Source organism: Nannospalax galili, unplaced genomic scaffold (genome assembly GCF_000622305.1).
Source record: "Nannospalax galili isolate Female #2095 unplaced genomic scaffold, S.galili_v1.0 scaffold505, whole genome shotgun sequence".
NCBI classification, from domain to species: domain Eukaryota; kingdom Metazoa; phylum Chordata; class Mammalia; order Rodentia; family Spalacidae; genus Nannospalax; species Nannospalax galili.
The window spans coordinates 998,334-1,019,284 of NW_008352327.1; the positions used below are offsets into that span (position 1 = coordinate 998,334).

General features: G+C 42.7%; 1 protein-coding gene across 5 annotated transcripts in view; it reads left to right on the forward strand.

Moving 5' to 3' along the window:
* The window catches only part of Arhgef3 (Rho guanine nucleotide exchange factor 3), a 321,412-nt gene that overhangs the window by 288,947 nt on the left and 11,514 nt on the right, over positions 1 to 20,951 (forward strand). For all 5 annotated transcript variants that reach the window (XM_017802271.2, XM_029554188.1, XM_017802272.2 and 2 more), the window contains 5 exons: positions 4,303 to 4,473; positions 8,358 to 8,420; positions 10,936 to 11,032; positions 11,193 to 11,269; positions 19,333 to 19,590. In XM_017802271.2, coding sequence (XP_017657760.1) covers positions 4,303 to 4,473; positions 8,358 to 8,420; positions 10,936 to 11,032; positions 11,193 to 11,269; positions 19,333 to 19,590 — 666 coding nt within the window. The remainder of the gene's footprint in view (positions 1 to 4,302; positions 4,474 to 8,357; positions 8,421 to 10,935; positions 11,033 to 11,192; positions 11,270 to 19,332; positions 19,591 to 20,951) is intronic.

The following is a 20,951-nucleotide window of genomic DNA, read 5'->3' on the forward strand; positions in this document are numbered from 1 at the left end:
AAATAAGATACAACAACAAAAAAATGTTTGATAGCTTTTAGACTAAGGAATTCTATCTACCTCAGGAATCTGCCTTCACAAATATTAGCACAAATACACAAAAGATGTTCCCTGGGGTACTTTTTGGAATAGCCAGATATTAGAAATGGTTTTAATGTTTATCAGTTGGGAGTTAAATTAATGTGTTGTCTTTGGAATCAGGAAGAAGTAGTTGAACAACATGTGCTCAGTGCCACTGATGTGTTCTCTTCAAAGATGGTTCATTTTAGGCTGGATGTGGTGATGCACACCTTAAATGCCTAGCACTTGGGAGGCAGAAGCAGATGGATTTCTGTGACTTTGAAGCCAACCTATCTACACAGTGAGTTTCAGGACAACAGAGCTACATGGTTAGACCCTGTCTCAATAAAAATAAAAATAGGGGCTAAGAGATGGTTCAGTGGTTAAGAACACTGGCTGCTCTTGCAGAGGACCTGAGTTTGGTTCCCAGCACCCACATGGTGGCTCACAACTCCAGTCTGTAACCCCAGTTCCTCAGAATCCAACGCCCTCTTCTGGCCTCTGTGAGCACCCCATACATGTGGTGCACATACATACATGCAGGCAAACTCATACACATAAAATAAAAATAGATTAATCTTTATGAAAATAGAAAGATGGTTAGTTTTGTGTTGCATGAATTTTATCTCAGTATTGTTCTTACTTAAAAGGAATTTGCTCTTTTTTTAAAGAAAATATTTTTATTTTATAGTGTCTGAGTGTATTGCCTGCATGTATGTAAGTGCACCCATATCATGCAGGGCCCACAGAGGTCAGAAGAGGATGTTAGAGTCCTCTGAAACTGGAGCTGTGGACAGTTGTTAACTACCATGTGGGTGCTGGGAATGGAACCCAGATCCTCTGCAAGAGCAGCCAGTTATTAACTGCTGAGCCACCTCTCCAGCCCCTGCTCTCCTTTTTAATTAACTTCTTTGGTTAGCATACACAGCAAAGGGGGTCACTGTGGCATTTTCATACATATGTGTCATTACATTCTGTTCTCAATAGTTCATCTCAGTTATGTTTTTGAAGAGTCGCTTTTATATGCTGACATGGAAAGGTATTGTTTAATGAAAAGAGAAACATTCTGTTTTCTGTAAATGCTCAGAAAAAGCTTGGAAAGATCTAGAACACAACAGTGGCTACTGCCAGGAACTGGATTTGGGAAAAAGGAGAGGATTTGTACTTAATATTACATAATTCTGCAAGGCATGAAAGTTTAAAGTTGGCATAAATTACTTTTAAACTGGTAGGGGAAGTCCAAAGTCGGTCAGACTGAAAGTGTAATGAGATAGGAGGTTGATTCTTTCAAGTGAAAGTGGAAACTGTTTCATTTTGAATTTTCCTTTTTGTGTATTTTCCTTTCTTTCTGCTCTTTAATTCCCACCCACCCATCTGTACCACAAAGGGGAGTTAGCTAGTGACTCACTGCCTTGTTTTGACCTTTCAGTGAGTGTGGCTAATTGATTCTGAGTGCAGGCAAGCCATCTATTTAGTCTGGCTGCTGTTTGTAAGGCACTGGGGGTTTTTTTGTTTTTTGTTTTTTTTTTTAAGAGATCATAGGATTTGTAGAGTACCATTAGCAACCTGGGCAAGTACTTTCTTGCTGTCCTGCACAAGACTGGCTCAGCTGTCAAGAGTTCATTTGTGAGCTGGGAGCTTGTAGGCTCCTGCCAGCCTGGGGAGCTTGTGTGGCTTACTGCTCAAAAGCAATGCCACCCCGCTGCCTTCAGAAAGCTGGTGACACCCTAAAGCCCCTTGGAAGTTTCCACTTACTTTCTTCTTTTCTTTTTTTTTTTTTTAGTCCTTTTGAGACAGGGTCTCCCTATAGCCCCAGCTGTCCTGAAACTCACTATGTAGACCAGGCTGGCCTTGAACTCACAGAGATCCGCCTGCCTCTGCCTCCCAAGTGCTAGGATTAAAGGCGTGCACCACCACGCCCGGCTTCCTGCTTATAGTTTTCATTTATTCATTTTCCTTAGATTATAAAAAAATTATAAAGTAAACTAGAAGTCACTTGTACTATTCATATGAGAATTTAAAATGAAAAATGGGTAGCATTTTATATATATATCTGTTCACAATATACTTTATGCATAATTATGTAGTGTTCATATTACAGCTATTAATGGTAAGTAATTTTGCATAGAAGGGAGAGTTGCCATAATGGCTGGATAGTATTCTGACAACAGATAATTCTAACCTTCTTAACAATGAGTGGCTTCTTTGTTTTTGAGACAGGATTTCATGTAGCCTAGGTTGGCCTCCAACTCACTATATAGCTAAGGATTGCTCTGAAATTCTGATCTTCCTGCCTCTACCTCCTGAGTGCTAAGATTACAGAAATACGACACCACATGCAGTTTATGTGGTACTAGTGACCAGAAAAACATGCTAGGTAAACATTCTTACCATCTGAGCTGCATTCCCAGCCTTTGAATGGATTTCTTTTTTAAAGTACTATAATGAATTTTATTGTTGAATTTCATCATTGAACCTCAAAATACCTTGTAGTATCTTAGTGGTGGGGACTCAAGTATCTTATGCTCAGTAAGTTTACAGCTCCAGTAAATCCAGTAAAATGTGATCGCTGTTCTAGCAGAGAGATATCTAGGTTGCTCAGTCAGGAGAGGAGGAATGGAGAACACAGGTGAAGGCTTCCTAGAAGGTAGAAGGTAGATTTGGGTTATATTCTGAGGACAATGAACCATTCAGTGAAGTATAAGAAACACCATCCAAGAGGAGAAAATTGCTTGGAGGAAGCACAGGGGGCTAGCAAACAGCACTTTAAAGGTGCCGGGCTGGGGTAATGGGTATGTGGCAAGATGTGGTCCTAAATGTGTAGCCTGTGGTCAGATTATAATAACATGTCTTGTTTGCCAAGCTGAGTTGGAACTTCACACTGAAGGCTACAGGAAGCAGCACCAGGGAACACTTGTTAAATAAGGTGGGGCTTTTGGTTTTTTGTTTTTTAGCTGGGTATGATGGCGTGTAACTGTAATTTCAGCCCTTGGGAGGTTGAGGTAGGAGGATCTTGAGTTTGAGGCCAGCCTGGGCTACATAGTGAGTTCCAGGTCAACCTATGCTATTTAGTGAGACTCTGACTTTAAAAAAAAAAAAAAAAAAAGTGGGTTTTGAACACAGTAGTGCTTTCTTGCTTTGGTAGTTTCCAGGGAATGTGTTGAAATCTTGCAGGGTAAAAACTAAAAATTACACATTTCTTCAGATGCTTCATATTTGTCATGAGAAAGCCCTGTGGTGGCATATTTCAGTCACAAGACTGGACTTTGTGTGATCAGACCTACAAAGTCAGCTAGGGCCTCTTCAAAAAGAAAACACGTCATGGGAGGCATCAATTTCTGCCAGGCTGGTACTTGTTATGCATATTAGTTGCAACTTTTTGCATTGACAGAACCCCAACTCACTGGAGACAGAAAGGGGACTGTATTACTAGCTTCTATCCAGGCTTCAGGCACAGTGGGATCCAGGAGCTCAAACGGTACTTCAGTAAAGGCTTTATCCCTTCCTCAGTCTCTCCGCCTTTCATCCTGCATGTCCCTTTCTTCCCACCTATGGTAGATAGTTCTGTGTGACCAAGGAGAATTGCTACAAGGAGCTTCTATTCTGTTTTCTCTGAACTCGCTATTCCAGAGGAATGCTCCCCCACCCCTTTTCTCTCATAAATCATGTTTCGGGGAATCTGTACCTAGCCTGGTCTCTGTGGAGATTCCAATGGGGGAGGGGTATACCTGGTTCATCAGGCCTGGAGAAGCCCACTGCAACAAGGGACACTCAGGGATAGTGGGATCCTGTTGTAGGAGGAGAGGGCGAAGTTTTGTTTATGGCTCTTCCACTGTTTACCTTTTCCTTGTGAAGGAGGAGCTGATTGTTGGAAACAAGCCAGTAGGAGAGTGTGTGTGTGTGTGTGTGTGTGAGAGAGAGAGAGAGAGAGAGAGAGAGAGAGAGAGAGAAAGAGAGAGCTGCCTTTTCTGTGTAAGCCTGGCTGCCATGTTCTTGTTCTATAGTTCACTCAGTGTCCATGTCACACAGAACTGATGCCCACAGAACGTGTATGAAAAGAGCCCTGTGCATTTTCCTTGGCATATAGGATGGAGAACAGTCTCCCACTCCCCCGAAGCCTTGGCTGTGCCCTCTCTCTCTTGCATATGTGTGATTTGTGCTCTGTCAGCATCAGGAAGCAGCTCAAAGGATCCACCCAGCCCTGCTCAGACCCCATGACCGGTTCTTTTTCTCATTGTGCAGCGGTCCATTAGCTTCCGCAGCGAGAGCCGCCCCGACATCCTCGCCCCCCGAGCCTGGTCCAGAAATGCCACTTCTTCAAGCACGAAACGGAGGGACAGCAAACTGTGGAGTGAGACCTTTGATGTGTGTGTCAGTCAGGTGCTTACAGCCAAGGAGATCAAGCGTCAGGAGGTAGGCTGGGGACTGGTGGAGCTGCCTCTATCTCCCACAGAGCTACCCTGCATGTGAGAACTACACAGGGCCTGGTGCCTCAGCTTCCAGATCAGTTTGAATTCATGTGTGTAGGACACAGGGCAGACGAAACTGAGAAACCAGCACCTAGCTGGGTGGGTGTGGTCCCACCATGAAAAGAAAGTGCATTTGCAATATTGACTATTGAAGCCAAGTGTCTAGTTAGGAGTCTGATCCTTGCAGAGACAATCATTGAGCTATATTTTTAATAGTAAGTTCTAGGATATCTTAAAAATAATTGGCTTAAGGAACTTTAATTCAGCTTTCTAAAGACAAACTTCTTTCCTGTGGAGGACAGTTCATTTTCCTGTGAGTTTTTTGTATCTACCTCCCTTAAATAGCTCTGATGACCTTCCCTTTTATAAAGGGGTTCATCATGTGCTGGGCTCTGCCCAGCTTCTCACATGTGTTTCCTCCAGTGGGATCCCTGGATGACCTGGAACTTTCTATGTAGACCATATTGACCTCAAATTCTCAGAAAGCCACCATGCCCAGAGTCCCTAAACTTGGCAGAAGGGGTACTGGCAACTTTCCAGGTTCTGAAACTAAGCTATTCTTTTCTAGGAATTTACATGCCAGGTCTACTTGAACATAGGTCCAAAGATACATGCAAGATTCCTCATGTAGTGGTGTTTAGAATAGTTCTAATTTAGAAAGAGCCTAACTTCTGTTACTAGGAACTGTTTAAACACTGCCAATACTGTACAGAAACTCCAGAAACTCGGGAAGATATATTTATAATTGTTTGGCTAAGTAGATGAAGCAGGGACAAAGGGGAGTGTGCTACTGTGCCTGTAAAAGTCACACACACAGACAAGCAGGCACGCACATACACATACACATACACATACACATACACATACACATACACATAAATAAAAACGGAAAAATCAAAACGTGAGTACATGTATATGACTTTGCTTGTAAGACTGTAAAATATTTCTGGAAGGATTGACAGCAATGTTGCCTCTCAAAGTGGCTAGAAGGAGGAGCTAATGGATTGACTGGTGGCTGTCAGCTATTGGTAGCTTCAGAATGGTGACTAGTCACTGGTGAGACCAAGGCAGGATTACAGGAGTGAAAATTCCAGCGCCTGACCTCTACAGAAGGGAAAGAGGCTCAAGATTAAAGGTGATAACCAGCTAGGCAAGGTGGCACATGCCTTTAATCCCAGGTCTTGAGAGGTAGGGGCAGGCAGTTCTCTGTGAGAGAGAGAGACCAGCCTGGTCTCTATAGCAAGTTCCAGGCTAGCCAGGGCTACAGGAAGACCCTGTCACAAACAAACAAAGGTGATAACCAATGTCCAGTGACTTGTAAATCATGCTGATATGATCAAAGTTCCATAGAAACCCAGAAGGACAAAGTTTGGAGAGCTGCTGGGTGACTGACCACATGAGGTTCTGGGAGAGTAGCACTGTGGAAAGGATGTGGAAGGTGTACTCCGTTAATGTACCTTCCCCTATGCCTGTCCTGATGTTCATACCCTTTTTAATATCCTACAAACCAGCAAATATGAATGTTGCCCTGAGTTCTATAAGCAGCTCTGGGAAATTAAGCAAGGCTGGGGCACAGTCATGGGAACCCTTACTTATAGCCAATTGATAAGAAGCCCAGGTAAAGCCTTTTAAATTTTTTATTGGCATCTGGAAAGGGACACAGTCTTGGGACCAAGCCCTTGAGGGACCTAACACTGTCTCCAAGTAGGTAGGATCAGAACTGAATTAGAAGGACAGTTACCTGGTGTCAGCTACAAAATTCATTGCATGGTGTGTGGAATAAAGCTCCTACAGTGGGTGTCAGAAGTGGTCTGTGTTATGAAAATGTAGGAAGAAAAAAGAAAGTGAGAGAGTAGGAAAAACTGAGTTTGTTATTTATAGTCTCAGAGTCAAGAAGATGCTATTGTAGGGGATTTGAGATCTTCTTCCTTATGCTTTTCTGTATTTTCCAAGTGTTAGCAGTACACATGTAACTTGGATAGTCTGACAGTGAAGCCAAAGGAAGGGAGAGAGGTGGAGGGAGGGAGGGAGAAAGGGAGGGAGGGAGAGGAAGGGAGGGAGGCAGGCAGGCAAGCAGGCAAGCAGGCATAGGCTCTGCAGATGAGGAATATATTCAAACATGGTGAATACACGGTAAGCTGCAATCAGGATTTGAATTTTAGTCCTCTCTTACTCCAAAGTCATATATGTTTCCCATTGTGGAGTCCTGTGGTTTTCCTCTTTTGGTGGCCCACATTTGATCAGTCTGTATAGGTGAGCGCCCATAAAACAGATGGTCAAGGAAATCTGAGGAAGGTCCACATACAGGCTAGTTAAGGACTTTGAGCCCACCTGTTTCCTAGCTTTGATAACATACTGTCCTCACATAAGAAGCCAGTGTTGGAGGTGGCCAGTGATGCTGGAGACAGCCAGGTAATAGATGCATGGGACAACTCTGTGCTATTTTCACAGCTTTTCATGTGAGTATAATTATTTGAAAATATAAAGGCAAATAAAATAGTATCAGCAGGCCATGACATCCAGCTTCCCTGAGCCTCAAGAAGGGGTGTCCCCTAGCCTGGTGTCCTCCCTCCACCTGCTTTGTCCTCTAGTCCCCAAACCCCAAGGTAATGGCCATGCCTAAAAGTTGTTCACTCCCTCCAGTTTGGAAACACTACAGTTGTTTCTGAGCCATCCACAAACTTGTGGTCCTTTAATAAAATCATGTTTGCCCAATGTTTAGAATCCCAGATGAGAGAGAGTGTCCTACACATCATAGCTCTCTAAATTATGGTGGCTTAACGGAGCCAGATTAAAAACGGTCCATTTACACACTCTTGCACACAGCCAGCTGCTGTCATTTTATTTATTGCACCTTGTAGGGCTGAGAAGTACTTCAGAATGAATTAACTTCACCAGGTTTTATTTACAGTGACAAGATGCTGGATTCTTTCTGTAATCCCAGTTCCAAGACAAGTTAATCATAAGAACATAGCCTTCTGCTGAGACTCACCTTCTTTGAGAGAAAGAGGCGAGCTGTGATGGTCTCGTTAATAATATTGCCAGATCCTTTACTGGGAACAGACTCTGGGTCATCATCTCTTATGATTGCCACTCACAGCAAAGACATGGAGTTCAAGGCTCAGACAACAATCCTTTCATTTGATGCCATTCTCTTTTGCTCGGCTTCATCAGAGTTCTAAAACATGAAGGATGACTTCAATTGGAAATAAATGTCAAAGCTCTCTCACAGCAAAGCCCATTACCCAGAAATTTTGTTGTATTTTTTTCTTTGCAGATTTTAATTACAAGATGCATTTTCTTCAGGCTAATTTTTTAAATATTAAATTTTAATTTTATTTATGTGTGTTATGTGTGGGGTACCCTTGGAGGCCAAAGGAAGGCGTCTGGATCTCCTGGAGATGCAGCTGGTTGTGAGCTGCATGGCGTGGATGCTCAGGTCCTCTGGAAGAACAGGAAGTCCTCTTAACCACAGCACCATCTTTCTAGCTCCTGCTTCAGGCTAATTGAACCTTTTTTTTTTTTTTTTTTTGGTCTTTTTGAGACAGGGTCTCCCTATAGCCCCAGCTGACCTGGAACTCACTATGTAGACCAGGCTGGCCTTGAACTCACAGAGATCCTCCTGCCTCTGCCTCCTGAGTGCTGGGATTAAAGGGTGTGCCACCACACCCAGCCTTTATTTTTTTTTTAATGGTTCTGGAGATTGAGCTCGGGAATATTTTTTTAAATATTTCAGAACTTTTAAGCTTTGAATGTTAGAGCTGGCACTGTTTGAATTTAGCCTAATAAATGAAGAATTGATCAGGTCTGTTTTATCTTTTCTTGCAGGCAATCTTTGAGCTTTCTCAAGGAGAAGAAGACTTGATAGAGGACTTGAAGTTAGCAAAAAAGGTACATTAAAATACAGTAGTTGTTTGAGTCACTTTGTGTTTTTCACCCCCTCTGAGTCATTTCAGTCTTAAGATGATGTTTATGAGCACCCTCTCTAAGACTAAGTCAAGTCATCCCGAAACTGAGAAGAGCCTGTGACCACAAACCAAGCAGAGAGGGCAATGCTCAAAGCAAGAAGGCAGATAGCTGTCCACACCTGGCACCTGCAGGGCACCTCAGTGTGCCCAGTGTACCTTAAAGAATGTAGCAGCTTAAATCCAAAAGTGCTCAAGGAAGCCCGGCTTTAACTGTATTTCAGTGTCCTAGAAGTTATCACTTGAGGTACTCGGGAGGCTAGGTAGGAGGACCAGCCTGAGCTACATATCAAGATCCTATCTCAAAACACACTGAAAAAAGAGGTCTCATTGTTCATGGGAGAAAATAGATATCTAAATCTGGAACTGTGTCTTAGGGAGACATTTGAATCTTGAAAGTAGATAAGTAAAGTAAGCAATTGTGTGCTATAGTAAATAAGGGTCTTTTATATGGAAACAGGCTTTGAGGATTTTGAGGGGGAGGGAGTTGTAGAGGTTATTTGTTTCGTGCCCAGGACCAAATTCAGACTTGAGTGTGCTATGCATATGTTCTACTGCTGAGTTATATTCCCACCTAAAAACATATTGTTTTCATTTTAATTTTCTATGTATTAATGTTTTGCCTGCATATATGTATGTGTACCACATGCGTACAATGCCCATGGAGGCCAGAAGAGGGTGTTGGAGTCCCTGGACCTGAAGTTAAAGATGGTTGTTAACCACCAAGTGGGTGCTTGGAACCAAACCTGGGTCCTCTGTAAGAACAGCCAGTGCTCTTAACCACCTAGCCATCTCTCCAGCCCCTAAGAACTTATTTTATAATCAGCATTGTATGGGAGGAAGGGCGGAAACTCATGTCTTGTATCACATTTTTCCATTCCAGGGCCCTCCATATTTGAAAGCTCAATTCAGACTCCTCCATCTTTTTATTCATGACAACCTCAGAGACTCTTGAGGTCAGAAGGATGATTCCCATCTTTAAGGATCCTCAATACTTTCTGCTCATAGGAAGTTCCATCTCTAGCACTCCTAAGATGGCCATCTAAGCTTTACTTGGATGCTGCTAAGAAATTGTTAGGTAGGGATGGAGGAGGAGTGGCTCAGTGAACCAAGAAGGAATTTACATGTGGGAGACCTCCTGCCTGTCACATACCCACCTCCCCCTTCCTGCGTCAAAATTTCCCTCACACCAGCACCTTCCAGTGTCCCTTGTATATCCTCTGGCTCACAGTGCTTCTGCCTTCCTCTGTGCCCTTGTCTTTTCCTCTCCATCATCTACTTCTTCCCATCTCACAGGCACAAATCACAGTCCTTTCCTTTTGTGACACATCTTGCCTCCTCTACTACATGGCTCATCTTCATCTCCCCTGGCCACCTCACCTTTAATTTTCTGACCTCTAGAGCACTTTATGACTTGGCCTTTTTTTTTTTTTTTGACAATGTGCCATCTCTCCTGTGGTTAATCTTGAACTGTTTTTTAAACATATGTTTAATTTTCCATATATCTTTTAAAAATTTTCCACAACTAGCTTTATAAAATTCCCTGAAGGCAGGAACTGCCCTCTATGTCTCTCTTCTTTTGCACATGTCTATGAGTAGTATGCATGTGTGTGTGCGCACATGTTCTCATGTATATGCAAGTTTATATGCACATGTGTGCCTGTGTACGTGGATGCTAGAGGTTAACATCGTGAGTCTTCTTCCATTGTTCTCCACCTTATTCATTGAGACTAGGTCTTTTAATTGAGCCCAAAGCTCATCAATATAGCTAGTCTGGTTTGCCAGCTTGCTCCAGGGCTCCCCTGCCTCTTCACCTTCCCAGGACTGGAATTACAGGTGGACCACCATGCCCACCTGGCTTTCATGTGGGCTCTGAGAATTCAAAATCTGGACCTCCAGACTCCATCTCTATATTTATATTCTGTCATAGAGCCCTGGATATAATTTTGCATTCTTGTTTAATTATCTTTAATAAGAGGCCTAGGACTGGCAAACGTTTCACTCTCTTTGCTTCAAATCAATAATGAAGGGTGCAATCACTTTTTTCTTTGCTTTAAATATATATTCATTTGAAAAGAATAAACAATTGAATAAAGTGGGAGTTTTTCAAAGCGTAGAATCGTGTTGATTTTTAAAAACCTTGTAACAGTCAAGATTGCTTTCCATGTAAGATTTATGCTCTTTCCCAGATGTAGGATAGACTAAAATAAAACACACAGTTTGGAAAACTGCTCTGACTTATCAACAACCACCAAAGGCTGGAGGCAGAACTGGATTCTCCACTCTTCCAGCCACACCTGTCTATTTCCATGGCATTATGGGAGAAGTTGTGGGGAGCTAGTTTATTTATTTATTACATAGCACCTCCCAGGAGTCACACAAACAGCTTAGTTCCTCTGATTTTTCCATGTTTGTGTTCATCTCTTATCCTTCCCTTACAGGCCTACCATGACCCCATGCTGAAACTCTCGATAATGACAGAGCAAGAATTGAATCAAATTTTTGGAACACTGGACTCTTTAATTCCTCTACATGAAGGTATAGTTTTGGGCCCAGACAAGTCATGACTTGTAGCCTTAACTGAGTTATCTTCTAACATATCAGTGATTTTGTAATAATGGGACTGGCCCAGAACCTTCTTCCATTCCTGTTCATATTGAATACCAGCAAGATAAGCATTTTGTTTGTTTTTTACCAGAGCTCCTTAGTCAGCTTCGGGATGTTCGGAAGCCTGATGGTTCCACTGAGCATGTCGGTCCCATCCTCGTGGGCTGGGTAAGAAAAGTTCCCTGGTCTTGTTTAAAGATAGATTTTGCTTTACCTGGACTTTCCTTGTTGGCAAATACTGGTTGTCATGTAAGATAAAAAGTCACCCAGTAAAATGTATATTAGGTTTTACTTCATCAAAGCACAAAAGCATTTTTTTCTTACTGCAGATTTACTGCATTTAAAAACAACATGGCATTTTCACAGTAAGTGAAAAGTGCACATGAAGGCCGGGCGTGGTGGTGCACGCCTTTAATCCCAGCACTTGGGAGGCAGAGGCAGGCAGATCTCTTGTGAGTTCAAGGCCAGCCTGGTCTACATAGTGAGTTCTAGGCCAGCTGGCCGGCTGGGGCTACAGGAAGGCCCTGTCTCAAAGAGACCAAAAAGAAAAAGTACACATGAAACTGTTACTAGTTTCACATGAAATAGACTAGATAATATATTGACTCCATACCAATTATTATTAAAGTATTATCTGTGTAGTCCAGGCTGGCCTCAATCTCACAGAGATCCTCCAGCCTCTGCCTTCAAGTGCTGAGATTAAAGGGGTATGCCACTACACCCAGCATTATCAGTTCTACTCTATGTAAAAAATACTCCTTTTTTTTGAAGTACTGAATACATGCTAGGCAAATGTTCTACCACTGAGCCATAGCTCTCTGGCCCCGTCCCACCTTTTTTCCCCCTTTATTTTGAGATAAGACCTCACTACATTGTCCACACTGTCTTTGAATTCACTTTGAAGCCCAGCAAGCCTTGAATTTGGACCTCCTGTCTTAGTTTCCCAAGTAGCTGAGATTACAGACCTATGTTACTAGGTCTGGCTTGACATATTCTTGTCAGTCATCAAAAGTAGCTTTTCAGGCTATTTAAAAAATCTTGGCTGGGGGGCTGGAGAGATGGCTCAGCACTTAGGATCTCTGGCTGCTCTTCCAGAGGTCCTGAGTTCAGTTCCCAACACCTATGTGACAGCTAACATCCTTTTCTTAATTTTAGTTCCAAGGGATCTGGTGTATGTGCAGGCAAAACACTCATACATATAAAATAAAAATGAAGAAATTAATTTAAAAATCTTGGCTAGGGTATAATTCAGTAGTGTGGTCCATGCTTAGCATGCACAGGGTCCTGGGTTTGATCCCCATTGCTGTTTAAAAAAAAATCCAAGGTATGAATGTTTCACAAACAGGATAATGACTGCACATTGCTGATATTTAGCACACATATCTATAGTCCTAAATAACTGCTGGCTATACTGGCCTTTATCCCAATATAACCTAGTCCCTCTCTTAAAGAAAGAAGATATGACCCTAGGTTAGGACTTATGAACATTTAGTTCTCAGGTAGAATTTGTGTTGCCAGTGGGGTGCATAACATTGCCATTCATTGTGTTGCTTTCTTAGACAAGGTGTGCACTGTTTTTCTGAAGTCCCCACCACTTCCTATTCTGTTTCCGTCTGTGAGTCTTTGAGTGCTCCGTTCTCATTTCAGATGTGTTTTATCTGTTATGAAGTAGGTAATGAAATCAGATTACCATCATGACTTCTTCCAGGTGAGATTAGATCTCTAAATTCTGCTGATTAACCCAAGATTCCAGGAAAATAGGCAGGGACTGCAGTGATGGTATTAGAAGTCATTTTCCTGTCTGGAGAGTGTTGCAGAGCTTATAAATCCTACCTCCATGTGAGTTTTCTCTCTCCAGTTAAATTTGTATTTTAACCTTCCTAAAACCTCCAGTTGCCATTGGTGGTATGTGGATGTACAGAACATTTTAACACTGGTTTCCGCCTTGGTGCTTCTCAGATGCATGATCCAGACCCTTTGGGGTGTCTTGTGACTTGGCTAATTCCCAGCTCAGGAGTCAAGTTTAGCATCAAGGCTGAATTATCTGAAGGTTATCAGAAAGACAAGTAATGTTCTGAGTTGAATAATTTAGATAATATGCATTAATATTTCTGAGATCATTCATCTTAGACTTTTGACTTTGTCTTATGAGCTCTGGTAGGATGTTTTAAACTTCTTCAACTCACAAAGATGCTCCTCCAAAGAGAGCCAGCCAGCTGGAGTCAGAGAGGGTTTAACCAGAAGGTCTACGTGCTTTTTAAACTTCCCAAGTCTCTGTACTCCCTGAATGGAAGTAAATCTGTGCTTTAGAAGTACTGGGTTCCTGATCCATTTTTCATGACACAATGATACAGAATGAGTATCATATGCAGTTCATGAATTTGTGCCAGATTCAAACTGGAGGACTTTGCTTTATTAACATTTTTTTTCTGAAATGCACGCTTGTCACTTGTGTTAGGTTAGTTTGATTTGGAGAAAGTTTAACAGCCATGTTCTGTGCGTTCCCAAAGGAAGTGCGACCATGCCAGTCTTTTGCTATCTGGACCTTCCAGACATCAAATGGGAACTTGAAGCTTGAAGAGCAGCCTGAAATTAAACAAGTGGCCTATTGTTGACAGACTTAATGAGAAATGGTCCTTATTTATCAGCCCAAAAAGCTGTTAAATGTTTTTCCTCTTTGACTGCAGATGTGTCGAACGAGTGGGAACTGTAAACCAAGGGGGTACATCTTTTTGAGTTCTACTCTTTTTACAGAACAAAGTAAACATCTTGCTGGACACTGAGTGAGAAAAGTCAGAGCCCATTTGACCCATGAAAAATTGATTTATTCTCCTGCAAAGGAAAAAGGTGAAAGAAAGCCTTTTGGACAAGCAAGCTGCCCCTGTAGACAGGATAGGCTGGGCCTTTGACCTAAGAATGAATCCATGACTTGTGCTTTGAAGACCTTAAACAGAGCAGTTGCCTTTCTTCAAGGAACCACCCTGGTTACAGAGGAGCAGTATCCCCCTCCTAACAGGTCATCCTGTTTGAGTAAGCCTTCCCTGCCACAAAGAGACGATGTCCCAAGTGACTGATCTCAGTAATAAAATAATTTATAAGCTCTCCAAGGCAGAAAGTTCTCATGTTAATTTGGGTTCTAGTTAATTTTTAATTCCAAAGACAGGGGCACAGTGTATGGAAGCAAAAATACAGATTTATTCTGGAACTTTTTTTAATATTGGGGCATAGACTTTTGAAAAACTATATGAGAAAACAGTGTTTTCCATATATACATATATATGTATATACATATATGTATGTGTATATATATATATATATGTATGCATCAATACACATACACATATATTATTTGGGCCTTTTAAAACTTCTTTCTATTTTTAAATTCTTAGTTCCATACATGTATATAATGAATTTTGGTCATTTCACCCCATAGTCCCCACTGTCATCCCCCAAGCTCCCAGTGAAACCTTTCTTCTTTCCAACAGGTCCCCCCCTTCTTTGAGAAACATTGAGTTCAATTAGTGTTACATGCATGAATATGGGTGGGAGGTTCTTTACTGGAGCACAGGCTACTTACCATTGCTGCACCCTTTGCCCAGCAACCATTAACTGCCAGAGGAACTTCCCTGAGAGAGGATTAGAGCCTCATGGGCCCTTCCCTGATCCCTGACCAAGTGTTTGTTGATAGGCCTAATCTTGTGCTAATCTTGTGCAGATAATCACAGCCACAGTGCGTTCAGGAGCCCAAGGGCCATGTCACCAGAAGATATCACTTTGCTACACATCGCTCCATCCTCTGGCTCTGACAGTCTTTCTGCCCCCTCTCCTGGAAGTTTCCTAAGCCTTGGAGGGAGTGATAGAGTCTATTTGAGATTTTTTGAGACAGGGTATCATGTAGCCCAGGCTAACCTGGAGCTCACTGTATAGCCAAGATGACCTTGAACACCTGATCCTCCTGTCTGTACCTCCCTAGTTCCCCCTTTTAAGTTCTTGATAGTTTATTTAAAGAGATGTTAAGTCATTCAGCACTTTGTGGGAAGGAGCCAAGCAATAGGCTTCAGACTCTAGGTGAGCTAGTAGCTTTGCTTTTCTAGAGTTTCTTGATAAAATGTTATAAGGATAAATAGTAACATCTAGGAGCTGGGTGTGGTAGCTTACACCTCTTTGTTGTGTGTTCCAGGCCAGCCTGGGCTACAGAGTAAGACCCTATCTTAAATAACAACAACAACAACAACAACAAAAACCAGACAAGCAAAAGAATAATAGCAATAATAATAGCTAGTATTTAACTTCTTAACCAGGGGGCAAGCTCTGTGCTGTGCGTTTTACATGCCTTATCTCATTAAGGGAGAAAGTCTTTGTACACCCATTTTGTAAAGGGAGAAACTGAGACTCAGAAGATTCTTCCACAAACAGCTGTCCAAGTTTATCTTTGAACCTGATGCTGTGTTTTCAAAGTCTGTCTTTTTTACCACAGATTATTTTTTTACCTTATAATTCTTAGAGTATCTAAGTATTTGGTAATCAAGATGGATACATTTTTTTACCTCCTATCTAAAGGTCACTTGTGGTCTTTCCTGTCCAGTGGCTGAACCAAATGATAGCCTTTTGTATCAGGCCTAGGAAATAAGCACCCTGTCAGGTATGAACACAGGACCAAAGCTTAACTTCGTTGCCATGGTAGCAGATGGCAGGTTCAGAGAGAGTAATGGACCACTGGACAGCAAGCAGCAGTATGGCTGGAGTTCCCTCCTCATTCATATCTGATCGCTGCTGCTGATTTGCTTCTACTTAATGAAAACTGGTCATTTCCAGATCTTTAGAGATGAGGAAGTGGAAATTACGTTAAGAGAACCTGAGGTACTTTCTAATTAACTCTGAAAATTTAATTACAAGCATCACATCTGGGGAAGGGGGGTGAGAAAGAGAATTACCATTACTTCCAAATGTAAGGTTGAGCAAAGAATTTCTGCAGCTGTTTTTTTAACACAGAGGGGCATTTTGCTTGTTTGTTTGATTATTATGTGGATAGAAGTCATTTCCGAGAAATGTTGAACTCACTAATGAATCTTATAAATCTGCTTCTCTGGTACTTTTTTTGATTTCACTCCATGATGAGGAAATAATTTCAGTACATTGTATGAAAGTCTCAAAAATTCAGTAAAAATTTAAAAGAATATATTTATTTTTTAATTAAGATTGTTTTTATTTTATGTGTATATGTGTATAAGCCTGCATGTATGTAAGTGTACCCATGTCATGCAATGCCCACAGAGATCAGAAGAGGGCGTCTAATCCCCTGGAACTGGAGTTACGAACAGTAGTTAGCCACCATATGGGTACTGGGATTCTAACTGTGGTCCTCTGCAAGTGCGGCCAGTGCTCTCCAGCCCCCCGAGGATATCCATTTTTTAAAAAATAGCAGCAGAATATCTACAAACTTCAGACCTTCAGATATTGCTGCTTTTCTGTTTTTCATTTTTTGGTTTTACATTTATGTGTATAGGTATGGGTATGTATGCCCCGGGGACAGCTTGTGGGAGCCTGTTCTCTTTCATGTGGTGGTCAGAGAACAACTTGTGGAATCGGTTTTCTCCTTCTCTCATGTGGGTCACAGGAATCAGACTTGGTCGTCAGGCTTAGAGGCAAATGCCTTTACCCACAGAGCCATCTCACAGGCCCATATTTTTGTTTTTGTTTTTGTTTAGACAGGGACGCGTTCTGTAGCCATCAGATATTCTCCAGTCTTATGACCCATTCAACTTGCGTTTATTTGTTCATCCTGAATACAGACCTCTGTATAATAGGCACGGTGCAAAGTACTGAGGGTGCAGCAATGAAAGATGCCTTCAGTGCTACCAAGCAGACGTCACGGTGAACACGACATCCTCATTGGTTCCTCAGAAGAGTGCAGAGCATCTAGGCCGCTGGCCGCATATTGCCACTCTGGGCTGCTTTGCACTAGCATTTCAGGCCTGTGGTGCATTAGGAGGGAGGAGTAGCAGAGGGGGTGAGATGCTCTTTGCTTGACTCTCTGGTGTGGTATTTGCACAACGTGACTGATGGACTTGTCAGGGAAATTAGCATTTTGCTGGAATGAAGGCAGTGGAGTTAACTTGTTACAACCTTTAAGCTTAAACTGTTCTTGCATGATATTGTGATGTGAACCAGAAGATAAAACCAAGAACCTTTCCTGGCCTATCAGAACTCTATTTAAAAGATTTTTTCTAAATGATTCCTGCAACTAATTTTTCTTAACTAATCATACTGTTGCTTTAACTTCTTGAGGCCCCTTATAATGTGGCTGCCCTAAGCCGGGTATGGTGGCGCATGCTTTAATTCCAGGAGAGACAGGTGGATCTCTGTGAGTTCAAGGCCAGCCTGGTCTACACAGTGAGTCCCAAGCCATTTGGGACTACAGGGAGACCCTGTCTCAAAAAAGACCAAAAAAAGACTCAAAAAGACAGGGTCTCTCTGTAGCCCCAGTTGTCATGGCTGTCCTTGAACTCACAAAGATCTGCCTGCCTCTGCCTCTTGGGATTAAAGGCCTGCGCCACCACACCTGGCAGAATCATGCAATCTTAAACAATAAAATAAATCCTGTTTTTAAAAGTAAAAGAGGAGGACTAGGAGATGGCTCAGTGGGCAAAGTGCTTGCCTAGAGTATGAGCACCTGAGTTCCGATCCCCACAACCCATGTAAAGTCAGGCACAGCATCATGAATCTGTAATTGTAGAGTATGAGGGCCTGAGTTCTGATCCCCACTGTAATTGTAGAGTATGAGGGCCTGAGTGCCTATCCCCACAACCCATGTAAAGTCAGGTGCAGCATCATGTATCTATAATTATAGAGTATGAAGGACTGACTTCCAATCCCCACAACCCATGTAAAGTCAGGCACAGCATCATGCATCTGTAATTGTAGAGTATGAGGGCCTGAGTTCTGATCCCTAGAACACATGTAAAGTCAGACGCAGCATCATGCATCTGTAATTGTAGAGAATCAGGGCCTGAGTTCCGACCCCCAGAACCCGTGTAAAGACAGGCGCAACATCACACATCTGTAATTGCAGTGCTTTGACGACAAGATGAAGATGAAAGCTGGAAATGGGAGCCTCCCCAGAAGCTCACAGACAGCTCACCTGGCCCATTCCACAGCAGCAAGCAGCAAAGAAACCCTGTCTCAGACTAGTGGAAGATGAGGACCAACACCCAGGGTCATCCTCTGGCCTCCACATGTGTGCTGTGACACATATGTACCCCACACACATACATGCACATCATATACACACACATTGTACACATTCAGAATTTAGAAGCAGAACAAAAACACGTGGATGACACCTGAGGAACAATAGCTGAGGTTACTCCCTTTAAAAGTGCACACACGCACACGCATGCATACATGCACTACACACATGAATACATCCACAAAAGTCAAATACATAAGTAAAGATGAGATTTCTTAGAAAATGAAATATAAAGATAGCTTCTGCCTTACTGAGTACTTTGGAAAGGGTTAGGGAAATTCTTGGGCTGGGAGTGTAGCTCAGTGGCAGAATGTTCAGCTAGCATGAACAAGGCCTTGGGTTCAATTCAGCACTGAAAAAATTCTGACCCATATGCATATGCAGTATACTGGCTATTTCATTTCTAACTTAGATTGACAGAAAAAGCAAACCAATTTTTACAGGGACCCTAAGAAAAGTACTTTGTGCTTCGTCTGCTGTTTTGAAAGCTCAACTAGATAGTTTCTTCCCACTGTCCTACTTTGCTTGTATTGCTGTGATGATGAACACTGACCAAAACCGACTTGGGGAGGAAAGGGTTTCTTTGGCTTAGAACTTATAGTCCATCATCAAGGGAAACCAAGAAAGGAACTCAGGGCAGGAACCTGGAGCACAGACCTTGGAGGTATACTGTTTATTGGTTTGCTCCCCTGGTCAGTGCTGGACCACGTGCCCATGGTGTCACTGCCCACAGTACATTGGGCCCTCCCACATCACCCACAGACATGGCCATAGGCCGGTTCAGTGGAGGAAATTCCTCAGTTGAGGTTCCCTTCACCCAGGTGTGTCAAGTTGATAGCTGAGGCTCTCCAGCACAGCCCTAGAGGTAACGGAATCCTGGGTCTGGAGACTGGTTTGGGGTTTGTTCACTCTGAGTGATGCTCACCTGTACCTTCAGAGCTCAGTTATTCTGATAGCCAGCCTTTTTGTGCTTCCTTCCCAGCTGCCGTGCCTCAGCTCCTACGACAGCTACTGCAGCAATCAAGTGGCTGCCAAAGCTCTGCTGGACCACAAAAAGCAAGATCACAGAGTCCAGGATTTCCTTCAGCGCTGCTTGGAGTCCCCCTTCAGCCGCAAACTGGACCTCTGGAATTTCCTTGACATTCCCAGGAGCCGCCTGGTGAAGTACCCTCTGCTCCTTCGAGAAATCTTGAGGCACACACCGAATGATAATCCAGATCAGCAGCACTTGGAGGAAGCCGTAAGTTTGCCTGTTCTTCCTCTCTTCCCCACCACTCCCCTTAATGGCTAGTAGGTGGTGTCAGTAGGTATTACATGTGTGGGATCCAGCAATCTTGGGTTTCAAGCCTGGTGCCACCATCGACCTTGTGTATTATGCAAGGTGTTTGTTTTCACTTTGTCACAGTTTTCTGACTCATAAAATAGTGTTTACATTTTAAAAATTAAGATCCGCAGGGCATGGTGGCACACACCTTTAGTTCCAGCACTTGGGGAGGCACAGGCAGGTGGAGCTCTGTGAGTTTGAGGCCGGCCTTGTCCATAGCAAGTTCCAGGCCAGCTGGGGCTATAGGGAGACACTGTCTCTCAAATAGACCAAAAAAAAAAATGTTCCATTTGGTTCTAAAATGTCTGTTTTTGTAGCCCAAGCTGGTTTTAAACTTGTCATGAGCCTCCTGTCTCAGCCTCCCAAATGCTAGGATTGTATGAGCCAGGCAAGGTGGCGCATACCTTTAATCCCAGCATTTGGGAGGTAGAGGCAGGCAGATCTGTGAGATAGAGGCCAGCCTGGCCTACATAGTGAGTTCCAAGCCAGCTGGGGCTATGAGAGACCCTGTCTCAAAAAGATAAGAAGTATGAGCCTACACACCCAGGTCTAAACTCTGTTTAAATTCTGAACTTCCCTTCAATTTTTTGTGTGCCACTCAAATCTGTTATTATAGTTGCTGACTGAAATCTCTTATCTTTGTGGAAATTTTGAATGAAAAAGCTTTGTTTTGTAAAAAAATGGGAGTCAGCTTTTAGTTAGCCCCAAAGCCCATTTGTAAAGGGGACCTTTGTTTAAGATCTGGCTCCCATCTGTCCCCAAATGCAGTAGGGTGCCCAATTAAACCTCCTATTTGTCACTGAGCCCTCATTCAGCAAATGTTATTGAGCATGGATGGGTACATGCCTATAATCTCAGCAGATTTGACAGTCAGGAGGACCCCAAATTGAGGCCAGTCTCTGCTACATGGGAATTAAAAGCCAGCTCTGTATGGAGTTACAAAGGTGTGCAGCACCATACCTGGCCCACCACCACCTCCTTGATCTAGTTTTTCTAACCTCACATCTGGACCACTGCAGCATCCTCCCTACTGGCTTCCCTATCCCTGTCTTTAGACCCCCTTGGTCCCTGTTCAGCAGAGAGTAATGTGCCCAGGATTAAATATTTTATTTGTGGTAAAGCTTGGATTTGAACCATAAATCCCAACTATTTAGAAAACTTCAATTAATGATACAACATGGAAAATTCTCATTGATTTGTAACCAGGTCTGAACTAGTCCTGAACCTTAGCTAGAAAGAAAGAAAGAAAGAAAGAAAGAAAGAAAGAAAGAAAGAAA